The sequence below is a fragment of the Micropterus dolomieu genome, unplaced genomic scaffold (assembly GCF_021292245.1).
Source record: "Micropterus dolomieu isolate WLL.071019.BEF.003 ecotype Adirondacks unplaced genomic scaffold, ASM2129224v1 contig_13929, whole genome shotgun sequence".
In the NCBI taxonomy this organism is placed as follows: Eukaryota; Metazoa; Chordata; class Actinopteri; order Centrarchiformes; family Centrarchidae; genus Micropterus; species Micropterus dolomieu.
This window is the reverse complement of record NW_025742915.1, coordinates 1-17967: the sequence shown is the minus strand read 5'-3', so window position 1 is coordinate 17967 and position 17967 is coordinate 1. Positions and strand designations below refer to the sequence as shown.

The 17967-nt window shown below is 41.0% G+C and overlaps 1 protein-coding gene across 1 annotated transcript; it reads left to right on the top strand.

Moving 5' to 3' along the window:
• The first annotated feature begins 7647 nt into the window (after positions 1 to 7647).
• On the top strand, positions 7648 to 15219 carry LOC123966657 (major facilitator superfamily domain-containing protein 3-like). Its single transcript, XM_046042797.1, has 4 exons — positions 7648 to 7791; positions 12678 to 12778; positions 14784 to 14893; positions 15094 to 15219. Exons 1-4 carry the CDS (start codon positions 7664 to 7666, stop codon positions 15124 to 15126), a joined length of 372 nt encoding a protein of 123 aa, XP_045898753.1. The 5' UTR covers positions 7648 to 7663; the 3' UTR covers positions 15127 to 15219.
• Positions 15220 to 17967: the final 2748 nt, after the last annotated feature.

Below are 17967 nucleotides of genomic sequence, written 5' to 3'. Positions count from 1 at the left end.
AAATTATAGTTTTTTTCATCTGCATGTGTGGTGACTCAGCAGGTTGATCTTTAGGAGAAACGTATCTGAAAGCAACACAGAATGAATTAGAGCTGACTTAAGTTCTTTTGAGTTTAGATATTGAATTGTCACCTGCCACCTGAATTTTGTGTTTCCCTTTGCATAAATAAAAACATTTCCACTAAAAATTGATGCAAGAAAGACAGAAATTGGTGCAGAAAAATTCACCAGAATGCAGGAAATTAAGTGTTTAATGCTCAAAATTTTCTGGGGGAGGACCCCCCCTAACTAACAGATTTCAGGATTCATGATAGAGACTCCAATGTCATTGTATACAAAATACAACAAAATGTAGTTTAGAGCAAAACATTGAAGTGAGCAGCTTTAAAATGGCATATAAGCAATGAGGATTTCTATAAAACAGTGTTAAATAACATCACATCTTGTTCTCTTGATATATATATATATATATAATCCTGGACGAGGACCCACCCATATTTTTTTTGCTTCCGACACCCATGTAACAATACAGTAACTTGTTCAACAGAGGAAAAATGGAAGAACAGTGTATGTCTGTCGCTTTTTATTTGTTAACATCTTGGCTTCTTCACTGGTGGTTGACATAAGTGTAGCTCTAATACAGTAACAGAAGATGCAAGTGCAAAGACTAAGTTATGCATACCCTGGGGGCTAAGCCCCCCGGTCTTTCAATCCTAGTGACGTCCCTGCCTGGAGCAGATCATGAGCAGATTACCGTATGAGGACATCCGTATATTATATACAGTCCCCTCCAAAAGTATTGGAACGGTAAGGCAAATTCCTTTGTTTTTGTTGTTCACTAAAGACATTTGGGTTTAAGATCAAAAGATGAGTATGAGACAAGAATTCAGAATTTCAGCTTTTATTTCCTGGTATTCACATCTAGATGTGTTAAACAACTTAGGACATACCCGCGTTTGTTTGAACCCACCCATTTTTCAAGTGAGCAAAAGTATTGGAACAAATAATCTTAAAGTAAATAACATTTAATATTTGGCGGCATAAATCTTGCTTGCAAAAACTGCCTCTAACTGTTGCATTCTTCATTTGTGATGCTATTCCAGGCTTTTACCGCAGCTTCTTTCAGTTCTTGTTTGTTTCAAGGTGTTTCTCCCTCCAGTCTCCTCTTAAGGAGGTGAAATGCATGCTCTGTTGGGTTAAGGTCAGGTGATTGACTTGGCCAGTCTAAAACCTTCCATGTTTTTCCCCTGATGAAGTCCTTTGATTTGTTGGCAGTGTGCTCTGGGTCATTGTCCTGCTGCAAGATAAACTTACTCCCTATTAGTTTCAATGCATTTCTCCGTAAATTGGCAGACAAAATGTTTCGGTACACTTCAGTATTCCTTCTGCTGCGACCATCATCAGTTACATCATCAATAAATATTAATGAGCCTGTTCCAGAAGCAGCCATGCACGCCCAAGCCATGACATTACCTCCACCATGCTTCACAGTAGGGCTGAACGATTTTGGAAAATAATCTAATTGCGATTTTTTTTTTTACCAGTATTGCGATTTAATATGCAATTCAATTTTAAGCTCTTCACCTTCTGTATTATTCAAAATGGACAAGCAGTAAATCAGCGTATAGTATGACCAACATAATATTAGATAGATAGAACAACACTGTTCTTTCTTGTGTTATGATGAATTAGGTAGAATTATTATTATGAGCAATGGTGGAGAAGATATATCAAATTATAATAATATGAGAAAGATAATTTGAGTCAAGTCATGGTATTGAATAATATGATATAATATCATCAGGTTGGCCTACCTACAGACCACAAGAAAAACAAACTCACCACAGTGTTACACAGTAACCCCTCAATACAAAACCCACAATTCAACCACCAATTAATGAGTCCTTTTCTCAGTTCATATCTCCTAGGAGTCCAACTTCCTGTATCCCAGTAAGCAAACAAAAAATACTCAGTTTAAGGTTCAGTTCAAAAGTTGGCAAACGAAGTTTGTGTGTCCTCTCGTGTTTAAGAGACAAGCTTAGTAATTCTCCAACTACACCGGAGTTCCCCCCCCACGATGCTGGTAAATGGCGCACTGGCTGTAACCAGGCTGTAATTCGGGACAGACTGGGCCTCTTTCGGACTTGCGAGTTTGGTTTGAAATGCCGTTTAACAGATATTTTCTGAGCTGACTGGTGGCTGTGTGTGTGACGCAGGCGCCGATCGCCACAATACGCTTGCCTTACTACACGTGTCTTTCTGTTATTTTTCCTGTCCGTCAAAGCCGCGGATGGCCTGGCGATTTCCCCCACCACCACCACCAAGTTACCTGCGGGTGGCGGGTGCTACTTTCATTCGCTTTGTGACACTAAAGTGTATGTAGTGTCAGCTTCTGTCATGCTTAAGGCCATTGTACAACAAGAAGGCAAGCTACAGCGTAACATGCAGACGAAGCATCAACTTCGTCTGCAGACTGGTTTTCTCTTGGGTGTCATGTGACCAGATTGTAATCGCAGCCTTTGCATTTAGAAAAACTTGGTTTATTACATCGCGATAATATCTCAAATGCAATTAATCGTTCAGCCCTACTTCACAGATGAGCTTGTATGTTTCGGATCATAAGCAGTTCCTTTCTTTCTCCACATTTTGGCCTTTCCAGCACTTTGGTAGATATTAATCTTGGTCTCATCAGTCCATAAGATTGTGTTGCAAAACTTTTGCGGCTCATCTCTGTACTTCTTTGCAAATTTCAGTCTGGCCTTCCGATTCTTCCTGCTGATGAGTTGTTTGCATCTTGTGGTGTGGCCTCTATATTTCTGCTCTCTGAGTCTTCTTACAACAGTGGATTGTGATACCTTCACCCCTGCATGTGGAGGTTGTTGGTGATGTCACTTACTGATGTTTTTGGGGTTTTCTTCACAGCTCTCACGATATTTCTGTCATCAACTACTGTTATTTTCCTTGGCTGACCTGTTCGACGTCTGTTACTCAGTACACCAGTGGTTTCTTTCTTTTTCAGGACATTACAAATTGTTGTGCTTGCTATGTCCAATGTTTGTCCAAAGGCTCTGGTCGATTGTCCTTCTTTTCTCAGCTTGACAATGGCTTGCTTTTCTCCCATAGACAGCTCTCTGGTCTTCATGTTGGTTTTCCTCTTTAACAGGAAATGCAGTCTTTATAGGTTTGAACCAAGGATGAAAACTTAGACTAGTCATGCAGAGATATTTAATGTTTGGACAATCAACCTAAAAGGCAACACCTGGGCAAGAAGAAACATCTGTCAGTCACATGTTCCAATAGTTTTGCTCACTTGAAAAATGGGTGGATTCAAACAAACGGTGGTTTGTCCTGAGTTATTTAACACATCTAGATGTGAATACCAGGAAATGAGAGCTGAAATTCTGAACTCTTGTCTCATACTCATCTTTTGATCTTAAAGCCAAATGTCTTTAGTGAACAACAAAAACAAAGGAATTTGCCTTACCGTTCCAATACTTTCGGGACTGGAGCTACATGCTACTCTCCCTGATCCCTACCAATCTGACGTTAGCTAGGCACGAAAGTAGAAAACACCTAGAGATTACGTTTACCTCATTCTTTAAAACTTGACCACGTTTAATATAAACATCCAACACTGTAACATTATACACATATATATATGTATATAAAAAAGCATAATATTACATAAGTTCTCAGAAAATAAATGCAGAGAACAAACAAAATCTGCCCAGTAACCTTAACAGGTTTAGGTTGGGTGGAGAGATAGTGGTTGTCCTGCTGCTATGTAGTTGGAGTGTATTTTCCCTTGTCCATGAGCCCTGCAGGCCACAAAAAATTCCTTGACATCTTCATTGATCTGTAGGCAGTGCTAGAGTGTGTGTGTGTGTGTGCGTGTGCGCGTGTCAATAATCAAGACTAATGTATAGGATATTGTAAAAGTGTGCATAGACGGGGCTTTGTTTAGTTTGTCCTCAGGGAGCCGAAGGATGTGTGTGCATGTATATGCACATAGACATTTGTTTGTGTGTGCATGTGTGCGTGTGCATGCTGTGCTCAAACATGTAGTATGGGTGAACCTGTCTTTGTTTACTGTGCTCTCGGCAGAGAGCGATGATGTTCAGCAAGGGGACCGAGTGTCCTCAGTGATCTCTCTTGCTCTGCCACCTCTTTTGTCTAAACTGTAGCATGGACCTCAGGATTTGACCCCACTATCCTCATTGACCTCTCACCCTCATCTCACCCTCATCCTTCTCTGACCTCGCTCTGTGCTACCACACAACCCCCTTCTACTACATAAATACAGTACATTCACACATACACACAGTCCGTCTCTCTCTTCTGATTGCTGTGGAGATTTATGTGTAGAATTTTTAATCGTCGACGTATTATTGCAAAACTAATAACGATAACTTGGAATAAGTCTCCTAAAACATGTGAGTACTGTTCGTGGTAGTGTTAATCAAAATACTACCTTCTTTCTTCCATCCTCTTAAAGCGTCTGAAACTTGAGTATTTATCTACAGTATCTCACAAAAATGAGTACACCCCTCACATATTTGTAAATATTTGATTATATCTTTTCATGTGACAACACTGAAGAAATTACACTTAGCTGCATTGTAAAGTAGTGAGTGTACAGCTTGTATAACAGAGTGAATTTGCTGTCTCCTCAAAATACCACACAGCCATTAATGTCTAAACCACTGGCAAGAAAAGTGAGTACACCCCTAAGTGAAAATGTCCAAATTAGACCCAATTGGCCATTTTCCCTCCCTGGTGTCATGTGACTTGTTAGTATTACAAGGTCTCAGGTGTGAATGGGGAGCAGGTGTGTTGAATTTGGTGTTATCGCACTCACACTCCCTCATACTGGTCACTGGAAGTTTAACATGGCAAAGAACTCTGAGGATCTGAGAAAGAGAACTGTTGCTCTACATAAAGATGGCCTAGGCTATAAGAAGATACCCAAGACCCTGAAACTGAGCTGCAGCACGGTGGCCAAGAACCATACAGCGGTTGGACAGGTTGCACTCATAACAGGCCATATTTGACCTAAGAAGTTGAGTGCACATGCTCAGCGTCATATCCCGAGGTTGTCTTTGGGAAACAGACGAATAAGTGCTGCTAGCACTTTCCTCCATAATAAGATAACTTAGTGTTCTTGTAGGACCCCACTGTTCATAGTAAGAAGCTGATCAATAAAATAAGTTTTCAGGCCCTTTAATATTAAATTTTGTTTTTTTCTCCATGTCTTTGGGTCAGGGTGTTTGGACCCAGCTATTTTTGTTTGCATGTCTACTAAATTGATTGATATTGTCATGAAGCACCTTTAAATAACTTAGATAAATAAAATAACCCCACCTCCCGTCTTTCCGTCACTTTCCCTCTTAATGTTAAATTGTTTTGTCTTTCTGTGCTGTCTGTCTCTAATGTAAACATAAACACAGAGTTGTCTTTGAGCCTTCCATCCCTGCTCTGTTTCCTCTTCACTAACCTCCTAACAATGTCTCTGTTCATCTGCCCCCCCTCCCCCGTCTTTAGCTGCCTCCATCCCTGGCTGCTCTCCTTTCTCTCCAATCATGTTTAACTCCCATCTCTTTATTTTTTAAATACATTCATTATGATTATCATTTCCTGCATTACATCTAAAACATTTTCGTATGTACTTCTCTTGCCCTCTTTAACCTTCTGCTGTTTCTCTCTCTCCCTTTTTTCGTTGTTTCTTTTGTTTTTTCTCGTTATCAGTGACTCTCCTCATCCTCTACTCCTTCTTTCTCCCCACTGTGCTCCCTCTCTCTCATCATCTCCCCCCTTCGCTCTTGTTACACCCTTTTCTCATTCCCCTTCACTCTGCGTGTTTAATCTTTGCGGATGTCTAATGAAATCCCTGCTGAAATGGACAATTGTTGCTTTGAGAATATTTATAGAAAGGAATAATCAGCCTGGTTGTGTTTGTCTGCACGCCTCCCCTGCAACCCCCCTCTTTAAAGAAATAATTAGTTGAAGGCAGGACTGTGAAAGCTCTGAGCTTTGAGCTAAACAACAGGCAGACAGGATCGGGAGCACAGAACCATGGGTAAACAAGCCAGGCATCATGGGTACCGCTGCTGCCAATGTTTACTTTATAATGACTAATATGGTTACTGCACAGTTGATGCAGCTCAAAACAGTTCAGCACAGAGGGTGACAGATATTAAAAATGTGTACAATACACAGAAAGGTGTAAGTGTATCAGTGCAGCCCCCGCTGGTTGTAGGTGTGGAGTGGTAGTAATGTAATGTGATATGTTATGAAGAGCTACTTTAAGTGGGTTTGACCACCTCATGGGTTTAGAGTAAAATTTGCATATGTTGCTGTCATGTGACTTGTTTGTAAAATTACATTACAGTAAACAAATTCATTTTATTGCCCAGCCCAAGTGCAAACTACGTACTGTTCAGTATGTCTCCTGTGATTTGAAGACTACTGTGGACTTGCAGTAATTGTAGTTATTTGTCTCCTCATTTCTCTTTTACTTGTAACTCTTTGTCTGTCTGACAGGTATATACATTTTGAAAGAGTCACTTTCTTATTGGCTAATTAGATTTTCATCAGTCGTAGATTAGTCGTCGTTACGGTTTGTGTTAACTATGTGTAAATTGCCAGCAGTGAAACATGAGTGACACAAGTAAGAGACACGTGTTTTCTACACAGAGAATCCATATTTCCTACCCTACCTTTCTGCTGGGTTGTCACACCACTGCTACAGCGGTGACACCCTCGTTCTGCTGCTGCACTCCCTATCACTGGGAGCTTCTCAGCTTTCTCTTATTATTTTTTTTTATTTCAGTCTCTTTCATCTGTCTTTTTTCCTCTTTCTCTATTTTTGTTTGTCTCCTGGCTGACTGAGTGAGTGAGTCGTCGGTTGTGTTGCGTCGTCTTTGACAGCAGTCTGGGAGCCAAGCTGTCACTCACGTAGCTCCTTGGTCCCACTGTCTTTCTGAAGTCAGTCTCCATTAATATAATAATGGCGTATAGTCGGCGCCACTGAATATTTTACTGTAATGTTCAGCAGAACATTACCCCCACTCTCAACGCCACACAGAGAAAGTCTGACTGTCTGACAGAAACTTTTTATTTTGACTGAAAGGTCTTTGTGAGGTCTGTTTCATCTGTGGAAGTTTTTGTGTTTTTGTTGTGTTTTCCTTTTTGTGCTTTAGGAAAAGTGCTAGGCCCCCGTTTGATAAAGTGACTGAGGGTATTCTTTTTCTTGTCAGGCATCTATTATTGACACTTTCCAGGAATAGGCCTAGGTGCGCCGCATGTTGGTGTGCTGTATTTGATTCTGCAGTTGTCATCTCAGGAAAACTGTGTTGTTCAGTCTTGCAGGCTAAACAGTTTGGTACAACATCCTCATCGTATGTGACTGTGATTGGAATAGGCGTGTGTATTCAGGAGATGTCTCACATATTTACTGTAGGTGAAAAATAGCAATGCTTAGTCAGAAACGTACAGTACATAACACATGGTGTATTGATTGTATATTTTACTCTGCAGCACCTAATTCTGCTTCCCTTTTCTTCCCTCTTCTTCTCCTTCTGTCTTTCATCTGATCTCCTTTGTCTACCCCTCTCTCTCTCTCTTTCCTGTCACTGTGTACACAGGTGAGCAGGGTGCCGTGACCATGTTTCCTCTTTTCCTGTTGGATCATCACATGACCGCCAGGGAGCTCGGCTTCTGGAATGGCGTTATCGCCATGGGCTTCTCCATCTGTGGGTCGTCCCTGGGAGGCCTGCTGCTCGCTCAGTTCAGGTAGCCTTCATCAACAACGTCATTCTTACCATCATTTTGGCTATCGCTGGCTTCACCGTGATTGTTTTTGTATAGCAGCAGTGTTTTGTGATTCCGAAGGCTTTTGCAGGATTACAAAATGAAAGGGCACTCATAGGAAAATCCCCTTTAACAATGAATAAAATGCCTGTGAAACTCAAAGACTACACACTGTCAAAGTACACATTTTTGCATGTCAACAATCATAAAATGGGCTGCAATTTAAAATAAACAACACAAACAACCCAAGGCGACCTTTTCAGATGTTTTTTTTGACTGACTGACAGTAAAAACCCTGAGGTATTTATTTTACTATCAGAGAAGATTATGAAAACAAGCAACATTTCTTAATGACTGATTGTCAAAATTGTTGTTTAGTAGACTAATCATTTCAGCTGTAATATTCACACATGAATGTGACCATTGATTGGCCCTTAGCCCCATGTTCACAGGTGATATGTGGGATCTCTCTATAGAATAATTCCTTGACAGAATAATTGACAGTGTGGGAAAACATCACAGTTTTTGATTAGAAACAAGCCAGTCTGAAGCAGAAGAAAAATGTTTGCACCATGCTACCAGCAGAAGAATACAATTTCAGTGCTGCCCAAACTGCACTTACACAACTTAAAAAAACTTGAAAGAATCAAGGGTGAAAATCAGCTTACAGCAGTGGGAAGTAAGTGAAGGTTGATAAGATCCAGTCCACTGCACCACATGAACATGTGTCATGCTGCCTCACACTATCCCATCAGATATTGCAGTACCATCACCATCTTCCTCCTCATCCTGCACCTCTTCTTCCTAAAAGGTTTTGTGTACACTGACTCCTTCTTTCCTGCAGCTTTCTTCCACCCCCTTTACCTGTTCCACCTTACTCTGTGCCCGTTACTCTTCATAGGTTCTTGCGCTTGTGTGTGTCTTTCTATCTTACTGTGTGTGTACAGTAATTAAAGTAAACATAGCGTTGTTTGAGAGCTCGGGGACCCCCTGTGTCTGTTGTGTGGTGTGACAACATGAGTAGCAAATCACACACACACATATATACACACACATACACACACCCCTCAGGGTTTGATCGCAGAGACAACATGCAGCTCTAGTTGAATTTAATTCTCAGATTTACAGACAGATACTAAGATCTTAGACTTTCTGATTAATATATCAAAATGGCTGATTATGACCATGCAGATGCTCCGGTATGCTCCTTAGATGTGATATTTTTGTACAGTTATACAATGTTAAGTAACCAGTCTATTCAAAATTTAAATATTGATGATAATGCATTTAAAGAAATCTGTATGTCATGTTGTTGTAGCACAGTGTGCAGTATATGTAACATTTACATGCTTTCCCCTTCAGCATATTGACACTATACCATTTATGCCTGATCATTGTTGCATTCTGCTTATTCTAGGTTGCATCATAGCACCCTGCCTAATACACAACAATGCCTTTATGGAGGAAAGTATGATTAGTTCTCACAACACCTCCATCCTTCCATCCACATTTAGAAAATGTTTAGCTTTTTAGCCAACTTTATGCCTACTTACATCGAGGGATTAGGATGTTTAGGGATGTAGTTTGTCGGGCAATGGACAGGTCATTTGTTGGTGTCTTTGTTTGTGCTGTATGTGTTAGTGTGCTTGCCCATTCGTTGACATGTATCAGTTGCCCTGTGCTTTGTCTGATGCCAGTCACCGCCCCCCCCCCCCCCCCCCCCATGTTGTGTTTTCAACTCACTCACAAGTTTTCTCCTCTTGTAAAGTGACACTAGCAAACACAGAGCAAACCTCCAAGGGCAGAATTTTTGGTGGAGGGGAAAGCGCTTTCAATAGATGTCATTGTCATACTTATGCCTTTTATCTTTCACTCTTTCTCTTCATCTCACTTGTAAAGGAGTCGGTAACTTATAAAGGCAGTAAACTGTTCACACACTGACAAAGACAGAAAACACTCATCTCAGTGACTTCTTCTGGTGTAGATTAAATTTATCTGGGGGTTAGATGTGCCATGACAGCCGACTCATTAGTCTTAAGAGTGTTAAGAATCAGTTCATCAGTCTTAATTGTTTTCAGTCTCTTACAGCGCCATTAGTTTCACCATTAGGTATCTGTGTGTATTGGGAAATAATGTGTGGAAACTGCTCTTTCCCAATATTTATTCCCTTGAAACCAATTTATACTAGCCTGCAGTCAACTATTTGAACCCACAAGTGATGCAGTAACACAGAACAGAGAAATTATACAGCATGTCACCTTATTTGACCTGTTATTACCTCTGTAAGGCCAGCATGTATGATGTTGCAGCTGATTAATCAGAATGAGAAGATACCAATTGAATCATTCCCCCAGCCTTGGTTAAAATCAGTGTCTGGGTTATTGTGTGATGTTTGACATATTTAGTGAATATTTCCCTTTCTTTAAAAAAAAGTAATCTAAGTTGGTTGCACAGAGACCGGCAGTACCGTATTATATTTAATTAATCCTCACTTAATTAGCACAATGATGCAAAGGACAAGCACTCAGTTTTAGATTAGCTTACATGCTAAAAATTTATAATTTTGGTTGTGTGTACCTTCCAGTGTCAGATGAACACTTCTTCTTCCTATCACACACTTACACACACATACACACAGAGAAAGTGCTGTCCAGCAGGCTGTGGTCTCACCTCTAAAAGCTCAGTTGCAAGGTTTATCCTCCCCACCATCAGAAACGGCTGAGTGGTCAGTGAATGACCCCCTTTACAACCGCCACTGGCAACCTGAGAACATGGCTATTCTTATCTGGGCCCGGCCCATGTGAGGTGGCAGCCAGGCAGGTTCTCTTTCTCACACACACGCGCACACACACACACACACCTCAGCATCTCTTGAGAGTGCGTGATATGAAAGGCTGTCATTGAGACGGGAGGTAAAGGAGCAGCAGAGAGAAGAAATGTCTTTAGCATGTGAATGATGCAGGATTGGTTTTCCAGTAGAGAGGGTAGGAAAGGCCGGGCGGAGAGGGGAGAGATGGTGAGGGGAGAAGATACAGAGTCGGGAGAAGGGAGGGAGGGAGAGCAAGTGAGAACATTTTAAAAAAGTTAATTTGAGCTTTGTATGGTGTGTAGGATGTGCAAAATTTTTTATCTCTTAGAATTACTTTAAGTCAAAGAAAGCGTTCATTGCCCATGGTCTTGTCTTTTCTTTTCTCTGTAATAATCTGTAAACTCTTAATCTCTCGCACACACAGGTGAGTTTATTTTATCGAGGTTTTTCAAAGGGACAAAAAGGCTTAAATCATTTTTGTTCTGTAGTCGCTGGAGAAAATATTGAAGAAATACAATCAGGGTTGGTGTCTTTGTGGCTTAGATTTCTAAGACACTGATCATATTAGAGCTGCAACGATTAGGAGATGAATCCATTAGTGGATTGACAATTTGTTAACTTCAACCAAATGGCCAAAATGGCCAAATATTTGATGGTTCCCGTTTCTCAAATGTGAGCATTTGCTGCTTTTTTTTTTTTTTGTCTGAACATTATTGTAAACTGAATAGCTTATAGGTTAGGTTCAGACTATTAGTCGGACAAATCAAGACATTTGAAGACATCACCTTGAGCTCTAGGAAATTGAGGTGGGCATTTTTTTACTGTTCTTCTGGCGGTCGAAAACCCCTGTGCTAGTGATGTAAACAAACACCAACACTGCCCCTATACTCCGAGCTCCCAGTCTGGGCAGAGTCAGCTGATATGACCGCTAACTAGCTCCTGGCAAAGCCTACAGTTAGCAGCAGTCCCATGGACATATAAGAACTGTCAAGTGACTTACGTGTTACAAGAGAAAAGGTCTATGTTGGAATACATTTGTCCCAGCCCTAAGGCAAGGCTCAGCTACTGGAGTTTGAGTTTGTTGTTTTTGTCTGCGACTAACTGACCAATGAAAACTTGGTCAACTCTTCTCATCCGCTAATGGTTTAGTCCACTAAAGTGTATTCAAATAGCAAGAATATGGACAGACACTTTAGGGATATCAAAGGAAATTTCAGTTTTCCTTAATGTAGTAAAAACCTGTTATGATGCGTAAAAGAGCGTTAACATAAATCAACAGGGAATCAAGAAGTAAACCGTGAGCAGGGTCAACCAGGGCAGCCTGGGTGTCATCAGGCTTACACTTACTAGACAAAACAAGTCTGTGTTTGTCAATGTTTGGTTGCTGCTCTGTTAAATACTGGCCAGGGGCTTGCCTCATGATGAAGGATAATGAAATTGGTAAACTTTGCTGGGAAGAATGTGAAACTTTATATTTCGCTCATGGACTGAAACTGTTGATGGTTTCACTCAGCCAATTTATCCAACTAAATCACATATCCTGCATTGTGTGACAGGCCCCTTCTTCCTCAAAGCCTTTTTTACACATAAATAATTACATGCAAAAATAACATAAACAAACACACACGCAGTCCTTTGAGTGGCAGGCATCCTCTGAGTGATTGGCATTGTTAATCCCTGATGTCACACAACAGTGTGAGTATGTGTGTGTGTGTGTGTTAACAGTGATTAATTATTTTCCTCATGCTGGGGATCTCCTTAGGTTATTGATTACGTCACAAACCAAACCCACAGGGGGATGATTTTCTTGCACTAACAGGGAATCAATTAGTGTCTGGGGACTTGTTTACTTAGCATGTGTGTACTGTGTGTGCGCATGCGTGTGTGTGTGTGTGTGTAATTGTGTGTGACATGAAAAGAAACTCAGAATATCTCCAAATGTAATGATATAGCCTTGAGCCACTGTCACTGTAGATCACACTGCTCATCAATAACATAAGTACCTAAAGGTTGGCGAACGTCTGTCTGATACTTGGCTTGTTTGCTGGTCTCTCCTCAGCATCGGGGCTCTGATGCGACGCGTGTTTGTATTGCGAACCATCAGCATGGTCTTCCAGAGTTCTCTGCTCACTGTACTGGAACCATCACCACTCATGAAAGGTGAGAGACAGACTGAAATACAGTCGCAGATATGCTGGCAGGCACCAGTTTAACTGGAACCCAGTTTCAACACATATTACCAATTGCCATGATCCTATATAGTATATAAGCAGGTTGTAAAAGGACAAGAAAAAATAAAACCTCTGTCTAAGTGTTTAAACACTCTTAAAACTAAGTTGTTGTTGTTAGTCTTTTATTCTTCTCCATGAATAGTGTATAAGCACACCACATGTTGTTTATTGAATTCTGTAGATTTACATATTTAAACATTCCAGATCCTGATCACATTCACGTACCGTCCTCATTTTACCTGCTACTTTCTTGAATAAACATACCAAACCCACAGTGATTAACATGCGGGTACATGTAATTGCACAGCTTAAGATCACGAATGTACACTGAGTTTATGGGGGTGAACACCTTCAGTCACACTGACTGACAAGGTTCAGATCAGACTTATCTCTCAGGGCTTCCGTAGTAATGGGATAGCAAAAAGAATAAAAGAACATATTTCTACTAGATAAAATTATTTTATTTATTTTATTTGAAAAAGGGGCCACAAACAATATTAAACATAAATGTTACTATTTGATGTATTGTACCAGAGTAAACAGAAAGCAAATTTTCATCTGCAGTCCCTTGGTGGGTCACAATTAGGCCATTTTTTTTCCTTTTAAAAAGTTTGACCTCTTCATGCCTCTAAAATATGTCAAATTCAACAATTTTAAAAGCAGAAATCTCTCTTTGGTTGAACTCACAGTAAATAGGCATTGTCAACTTTGATGAGAGGACGCAAGTACGGATTGCATCTTCTTAAAGGCGGCGTTTTTTGGGGGGGGAATTAACTAGTTTGTACAAAGTTCAACCATGTCAGAAGGTAAAAGACACAATAATTGTTTAGCTGTGGGGGTAACGGCGACACTTTAAGACAGTCTTTCCTAGTTCATACTTTTGTACTCATTTGCACAAACAAAAAGTGACAAATATATGTGCAAACAATGAAAAAAGAGCTAGAGAGAGAGAAGTTCAAACTCTGCTTACTTTCTCACCTGCGCACACCTGGCCAATCGCTACATGAAGTGGATGTTGTATTGTTGGTTTCAGAGAGTTACAGGCATTGTCGGACACAGTCCAAAAATAGTTTGGGAACCAATGGTCTACAGAACAAGCCTTTGAGCCAGGTGTTCAGTATTAATACAGCACAGTGGATGATGCAGAGGACAGTGATAGACATTTGCTCTTTCTCTCTCTCTCTGTCTCTCTCTCCAGAGAGCCCCCTTCAGTTATTAATGTCTGAATGAAACATCTGATTCTGTTACACAGCCAGTCAAAGGCTTTTGGGATTCAGATCTGTGCATTTCATCTCTGTTGGAATTGTCTGTTCCCCTATCAAGCCTCTCAGACGGAAAGTTGAGGCCTCTCCCCCCCTTTGCTTTAAACCCAGAACAAAGATTTCAGGAAAACTGAACCAAAATCGGAAAAAAAAAACAAACTGAAAAACATTCAGTTTCAGATTTTTCAATATTACATGATAACCCTCCGCTTCCCTCTCTCCCGGTCTGATCAGTCGGTGTATCTGTGTGACTCCAACAGTCTTGTGTCGCTGACTGAAGAATCTTATTCAGGAAAAACTCTGGCGGCTTGAGTGAATAATTCAGTGTTAGCGGGAGCAGAGACAGATAGGCTCTGTGGTTCCTCTGTTTCCCCACTAACACCGCTCTGCCACTTCCCCTCAGAGGATACACTACATGTGTTTTGGGGACGAGGGGGGGGGGGGGGGGTGGTGGGAAAAAGGAGAGGAGACACTTCAGCAGCTTACCGTTTCTCACTGCTTTGTCTCCCTACTTTGACTTCCACATAGAATAGTATAGTGAGAAGTGCAGCAGAGCAGACAAGAGTGTAAAATTGATAGTTTTCCGCCTTTTTGAGAAAAACTTGTAGTGTCGTTGCTCTAAGATGTGTTGTGCCAGTTTTTGCTTGATTTCGCGTGTGTTTGCTCCCTCAGGCATGGCCGTCCTGAGCATGAGTGTTCAGCACTTCCTGGGCGGTCTCATCACCACGCTCACCTTCACTACCATGATGTATTGCACTCAGAGGGCCGAGGAAAGCATTCAGGTAAAACAGATTTTTCTCATACCTGCCAACAATCCCCCCCCCCGCTACTGTGGTTTTGGTATTAATTGTCTCATTCTTAGGTGTTAGGTCATCTCCTGTGGCTTAACGAACAACACAATCTTTCTTTTCTTTTCTCCTTCCTTCCGTCCCTTCTTTCCTCTCATCTGTCATTGTTTAATTGTGCTATTATGTAATTTTAGGTCATTTCCTTTAGTCGTCAAAGGGGGGCCTGAGAGGAACATCTACAGCATACAGTACCACACCTATTATCACCTACACCTGTCACCTGTTCTCATCAGCTGTTTTCCACCTGGAAGATGTCAGACCCAGTCAGACAAATTACATTTAAATTGCTGTCACTCTCAAGTCAAGTGGAAACAAATCACGGACTGTAGCACAGATATCAGGATCTGGTTACTAATAAAATAAATAACAAAAGAGAATCAGTCACAACGTGTGATGACGAGAACCATGGTTAATTTGAGAGGTTCTCATGACACATAAACTGTTTGCTTTTCACTGTGTCGGTGTGTGAATCAATGTGTGTGTGTGCACACGCACATAGGAGGGGAAAGCATTAGCTCGTCTGTGCTCGTTGTGTGCATGTGTGTGTTATTGAAGGTGGTGCTATCCAGTGACAGAAAGTTGATAGGGTGAGTGCTTGTTAACGATCCCCAGGAGAAGGAAACCGAATCTGTTAAACAAGTTGCGCAGAATAAAGGCACTCCACTTAGCTGTGGTCACACAGGCTCTCAGAGCTCTCTACCTCAGTGTACAGACCATAGTTACAGCTCATATAGCAGTGGTGGGTACTGAAAATCTTTACTCTAGTAAAAGTACAGTTGCTCCCATAAAAAAGCAGCCCATTGTTGAATAAAGGAGGGTAAGCCTATATATAGAGGGAGACCTGTACATCACGTGTAAAGCCCAACAGGACAGTTTTATCCACCCAAATGTGCTTTCTCCCTACTTCTCAAAAGTTATTGTTTCCTGAATAAATAACTGAGTTAAAGCCAAGGTTCACCGACATTCTATTTAATTAACTCACCATAGGGCATATATAACATCTAATATATAACATATATATATATATATATATATATATATAATATAAAACAACCAGCAACCAATGCATAGACTAAATAAGCTTTTAATGCACCATTAATCAAAAGTGCCGGCTTGTAAAGGAGCGATGCAGGCCGCTTTCCAACACGGCCACCAGTAGCATAGTGTGCAGTTACTGGATTTGTGTTAAATCAACAGACCAACAAAGCCTTACGTTTAAAAGGTTTTAGCCTGATATTCAAAATTTTTAAATCTGCCTGGTTCATTAATATCTGGCACAAGCGCACGTCTCTTTGTACCTCAAGGGAGACCGGAGCTCTCCTGTGTAACCTTGTGCACAGCTCGGATGACAGCTTAGTTTTTGTTTATGTGGCAAAATGCTTTGTAGATAACATACTAGTTGTAACAAAAGTGTAAATGGCAAATGTAGCGAATTAAAAAGTAGATTATTTACCCCCTAAAATACTAGTAGAGGTGCAGTTTTAAAAAGGAATGTGAAAAATTAAAAAAAATATTACTGTTCTCATTTGCGTTACTTTACTTCCCACTCCTGTCAGATAGTCTAAACTCACCACCAGTTCCTTAAAGGATAATTTCAGTATTTTTAAACCACAAGCTTTGGAATCCGTGCAGTAGATGGCTTCAGCCGTTAGCTGCAACATATTCCTTTGGGGCAACTGCACCTGTCAAAATTATGTCCTCCTTCGTTTTGCCACTGACAGGCTCAGGTTGTTACACCAGGTTTCTGACAGCATGTAAATGATCCATATGAGTAACTCCCTTTGTTTTAACCAGAAAAGAAAAGAAGTCTTGCTCAAGGACAATTCTTGATCTGAAATCTCGTGAGAGGCGAGTTGTTGCAGCAAGACTCAGTGGAAGCGCGAGTCAGACTTGGGGAGAGGGGTTTGTTGTGTACAGGGTTGGGGAGTAACGGATTACATCAGGATACAAAAAAAGAGTGACTGTATTCTGTTACAGTACAGAAAGTAAAGACCTAATCAGACTACAGGTACATTTTGTACAAATAAGGATTTGGCTACACATAGGGATTACTGGGAATTAAGTGCAAATTTTCCATGAAACGGAAAGCAGAGTGCTATTTGCTGTTTGGTAAAAACACAAAGCTAGGGAAGCATTTGTCCCAGATATTGAATGGCATGTAGCCAGTAGTTGAATGTGGTTACGCCCCCACCCCGTCAAACAGACTCTGTGCGAACTAGTTCCAGCTAGGGATGGGTATCGCTACTTGGTACCTTTATGGTATTGACCAAAACAGCCCGGTATCGAGTAGAACCAAATCGTCTCCAGTCAAACCAGTAGGCTACTTCAGTCGATACCTAGGCCTACTTTTTGTAACCAGATTGCGGCAAAAAATGACCATTTGTATGGTTTTGCTTGCAGCTCAACTCAAGCAACACACCGAAAGAAAGAGAAGAGTATGCCTTTTTTTCCCCTGATGTGCCTGCACCATAAATTGTATGGTTTTTGTAATAAAATGGCTGCACACGCGGAGTCCAAGCGTGATTTTAACAGCCGCTCACCTTCGGCTGCGTCTCAGGCACGTTCGTCACTGTTGCAGGTTTCTCACCACAAGCTTGGCTTTCCGTTGGTTTCATCTTCTGGTATCATTTAACACTACTCTGTACATTTTTATATGCTATTCACATCACTTGTCACTTATCGATCGCTGCGTTCCATCACATCAATTAAACACTTTTGTGGCGCAGCAACAATCAGCTGATCTTACTGACGGAGCCTCTGGCTGAAGCTGCGGTTGCTTCAGGTGTTGCTCGTATGATCGGCTGAACGTGCAGCCTCTCTTTTCCTCTGTTTGTGAGTCTTTAGTGTAGTTTAGTGACTTGTTTAAACAGACTCCTTTCTCGTTTTCTACTTGTGACTGTCGTCTTTTCAGAGGTTTACGACTCACCACTTGAGTAGATCTTTAAATTCAGTTTATTGATCGAAAGTTAATAAAATAATCTTCCGTTGTTTACTTTCAACACACGCAT

Coding starts and splice junctions, on each gene's coding strand:
- LOC123966657 (XM_046042797.1), top strand. CDS start 7,664: ATGTTTCCTCTTTTCCTGTTGGATCATCACATGACCGCCAGGGAGCTC. Junction 7,792..12,677: donor CTGCTGCTCGCTCAGTTCAG/GTAGCCTTCATC, acceptor GTCTCTCCTCAG/CATCGGGGCTCTGATGCGAC. Junction 12,779..14,783: donor ACCATCACCACTCATGAAAG/GTGAGAGACAGA, acceptor TTGCTCCCTCAG/GCATGGCCGTCCTGAGCATG.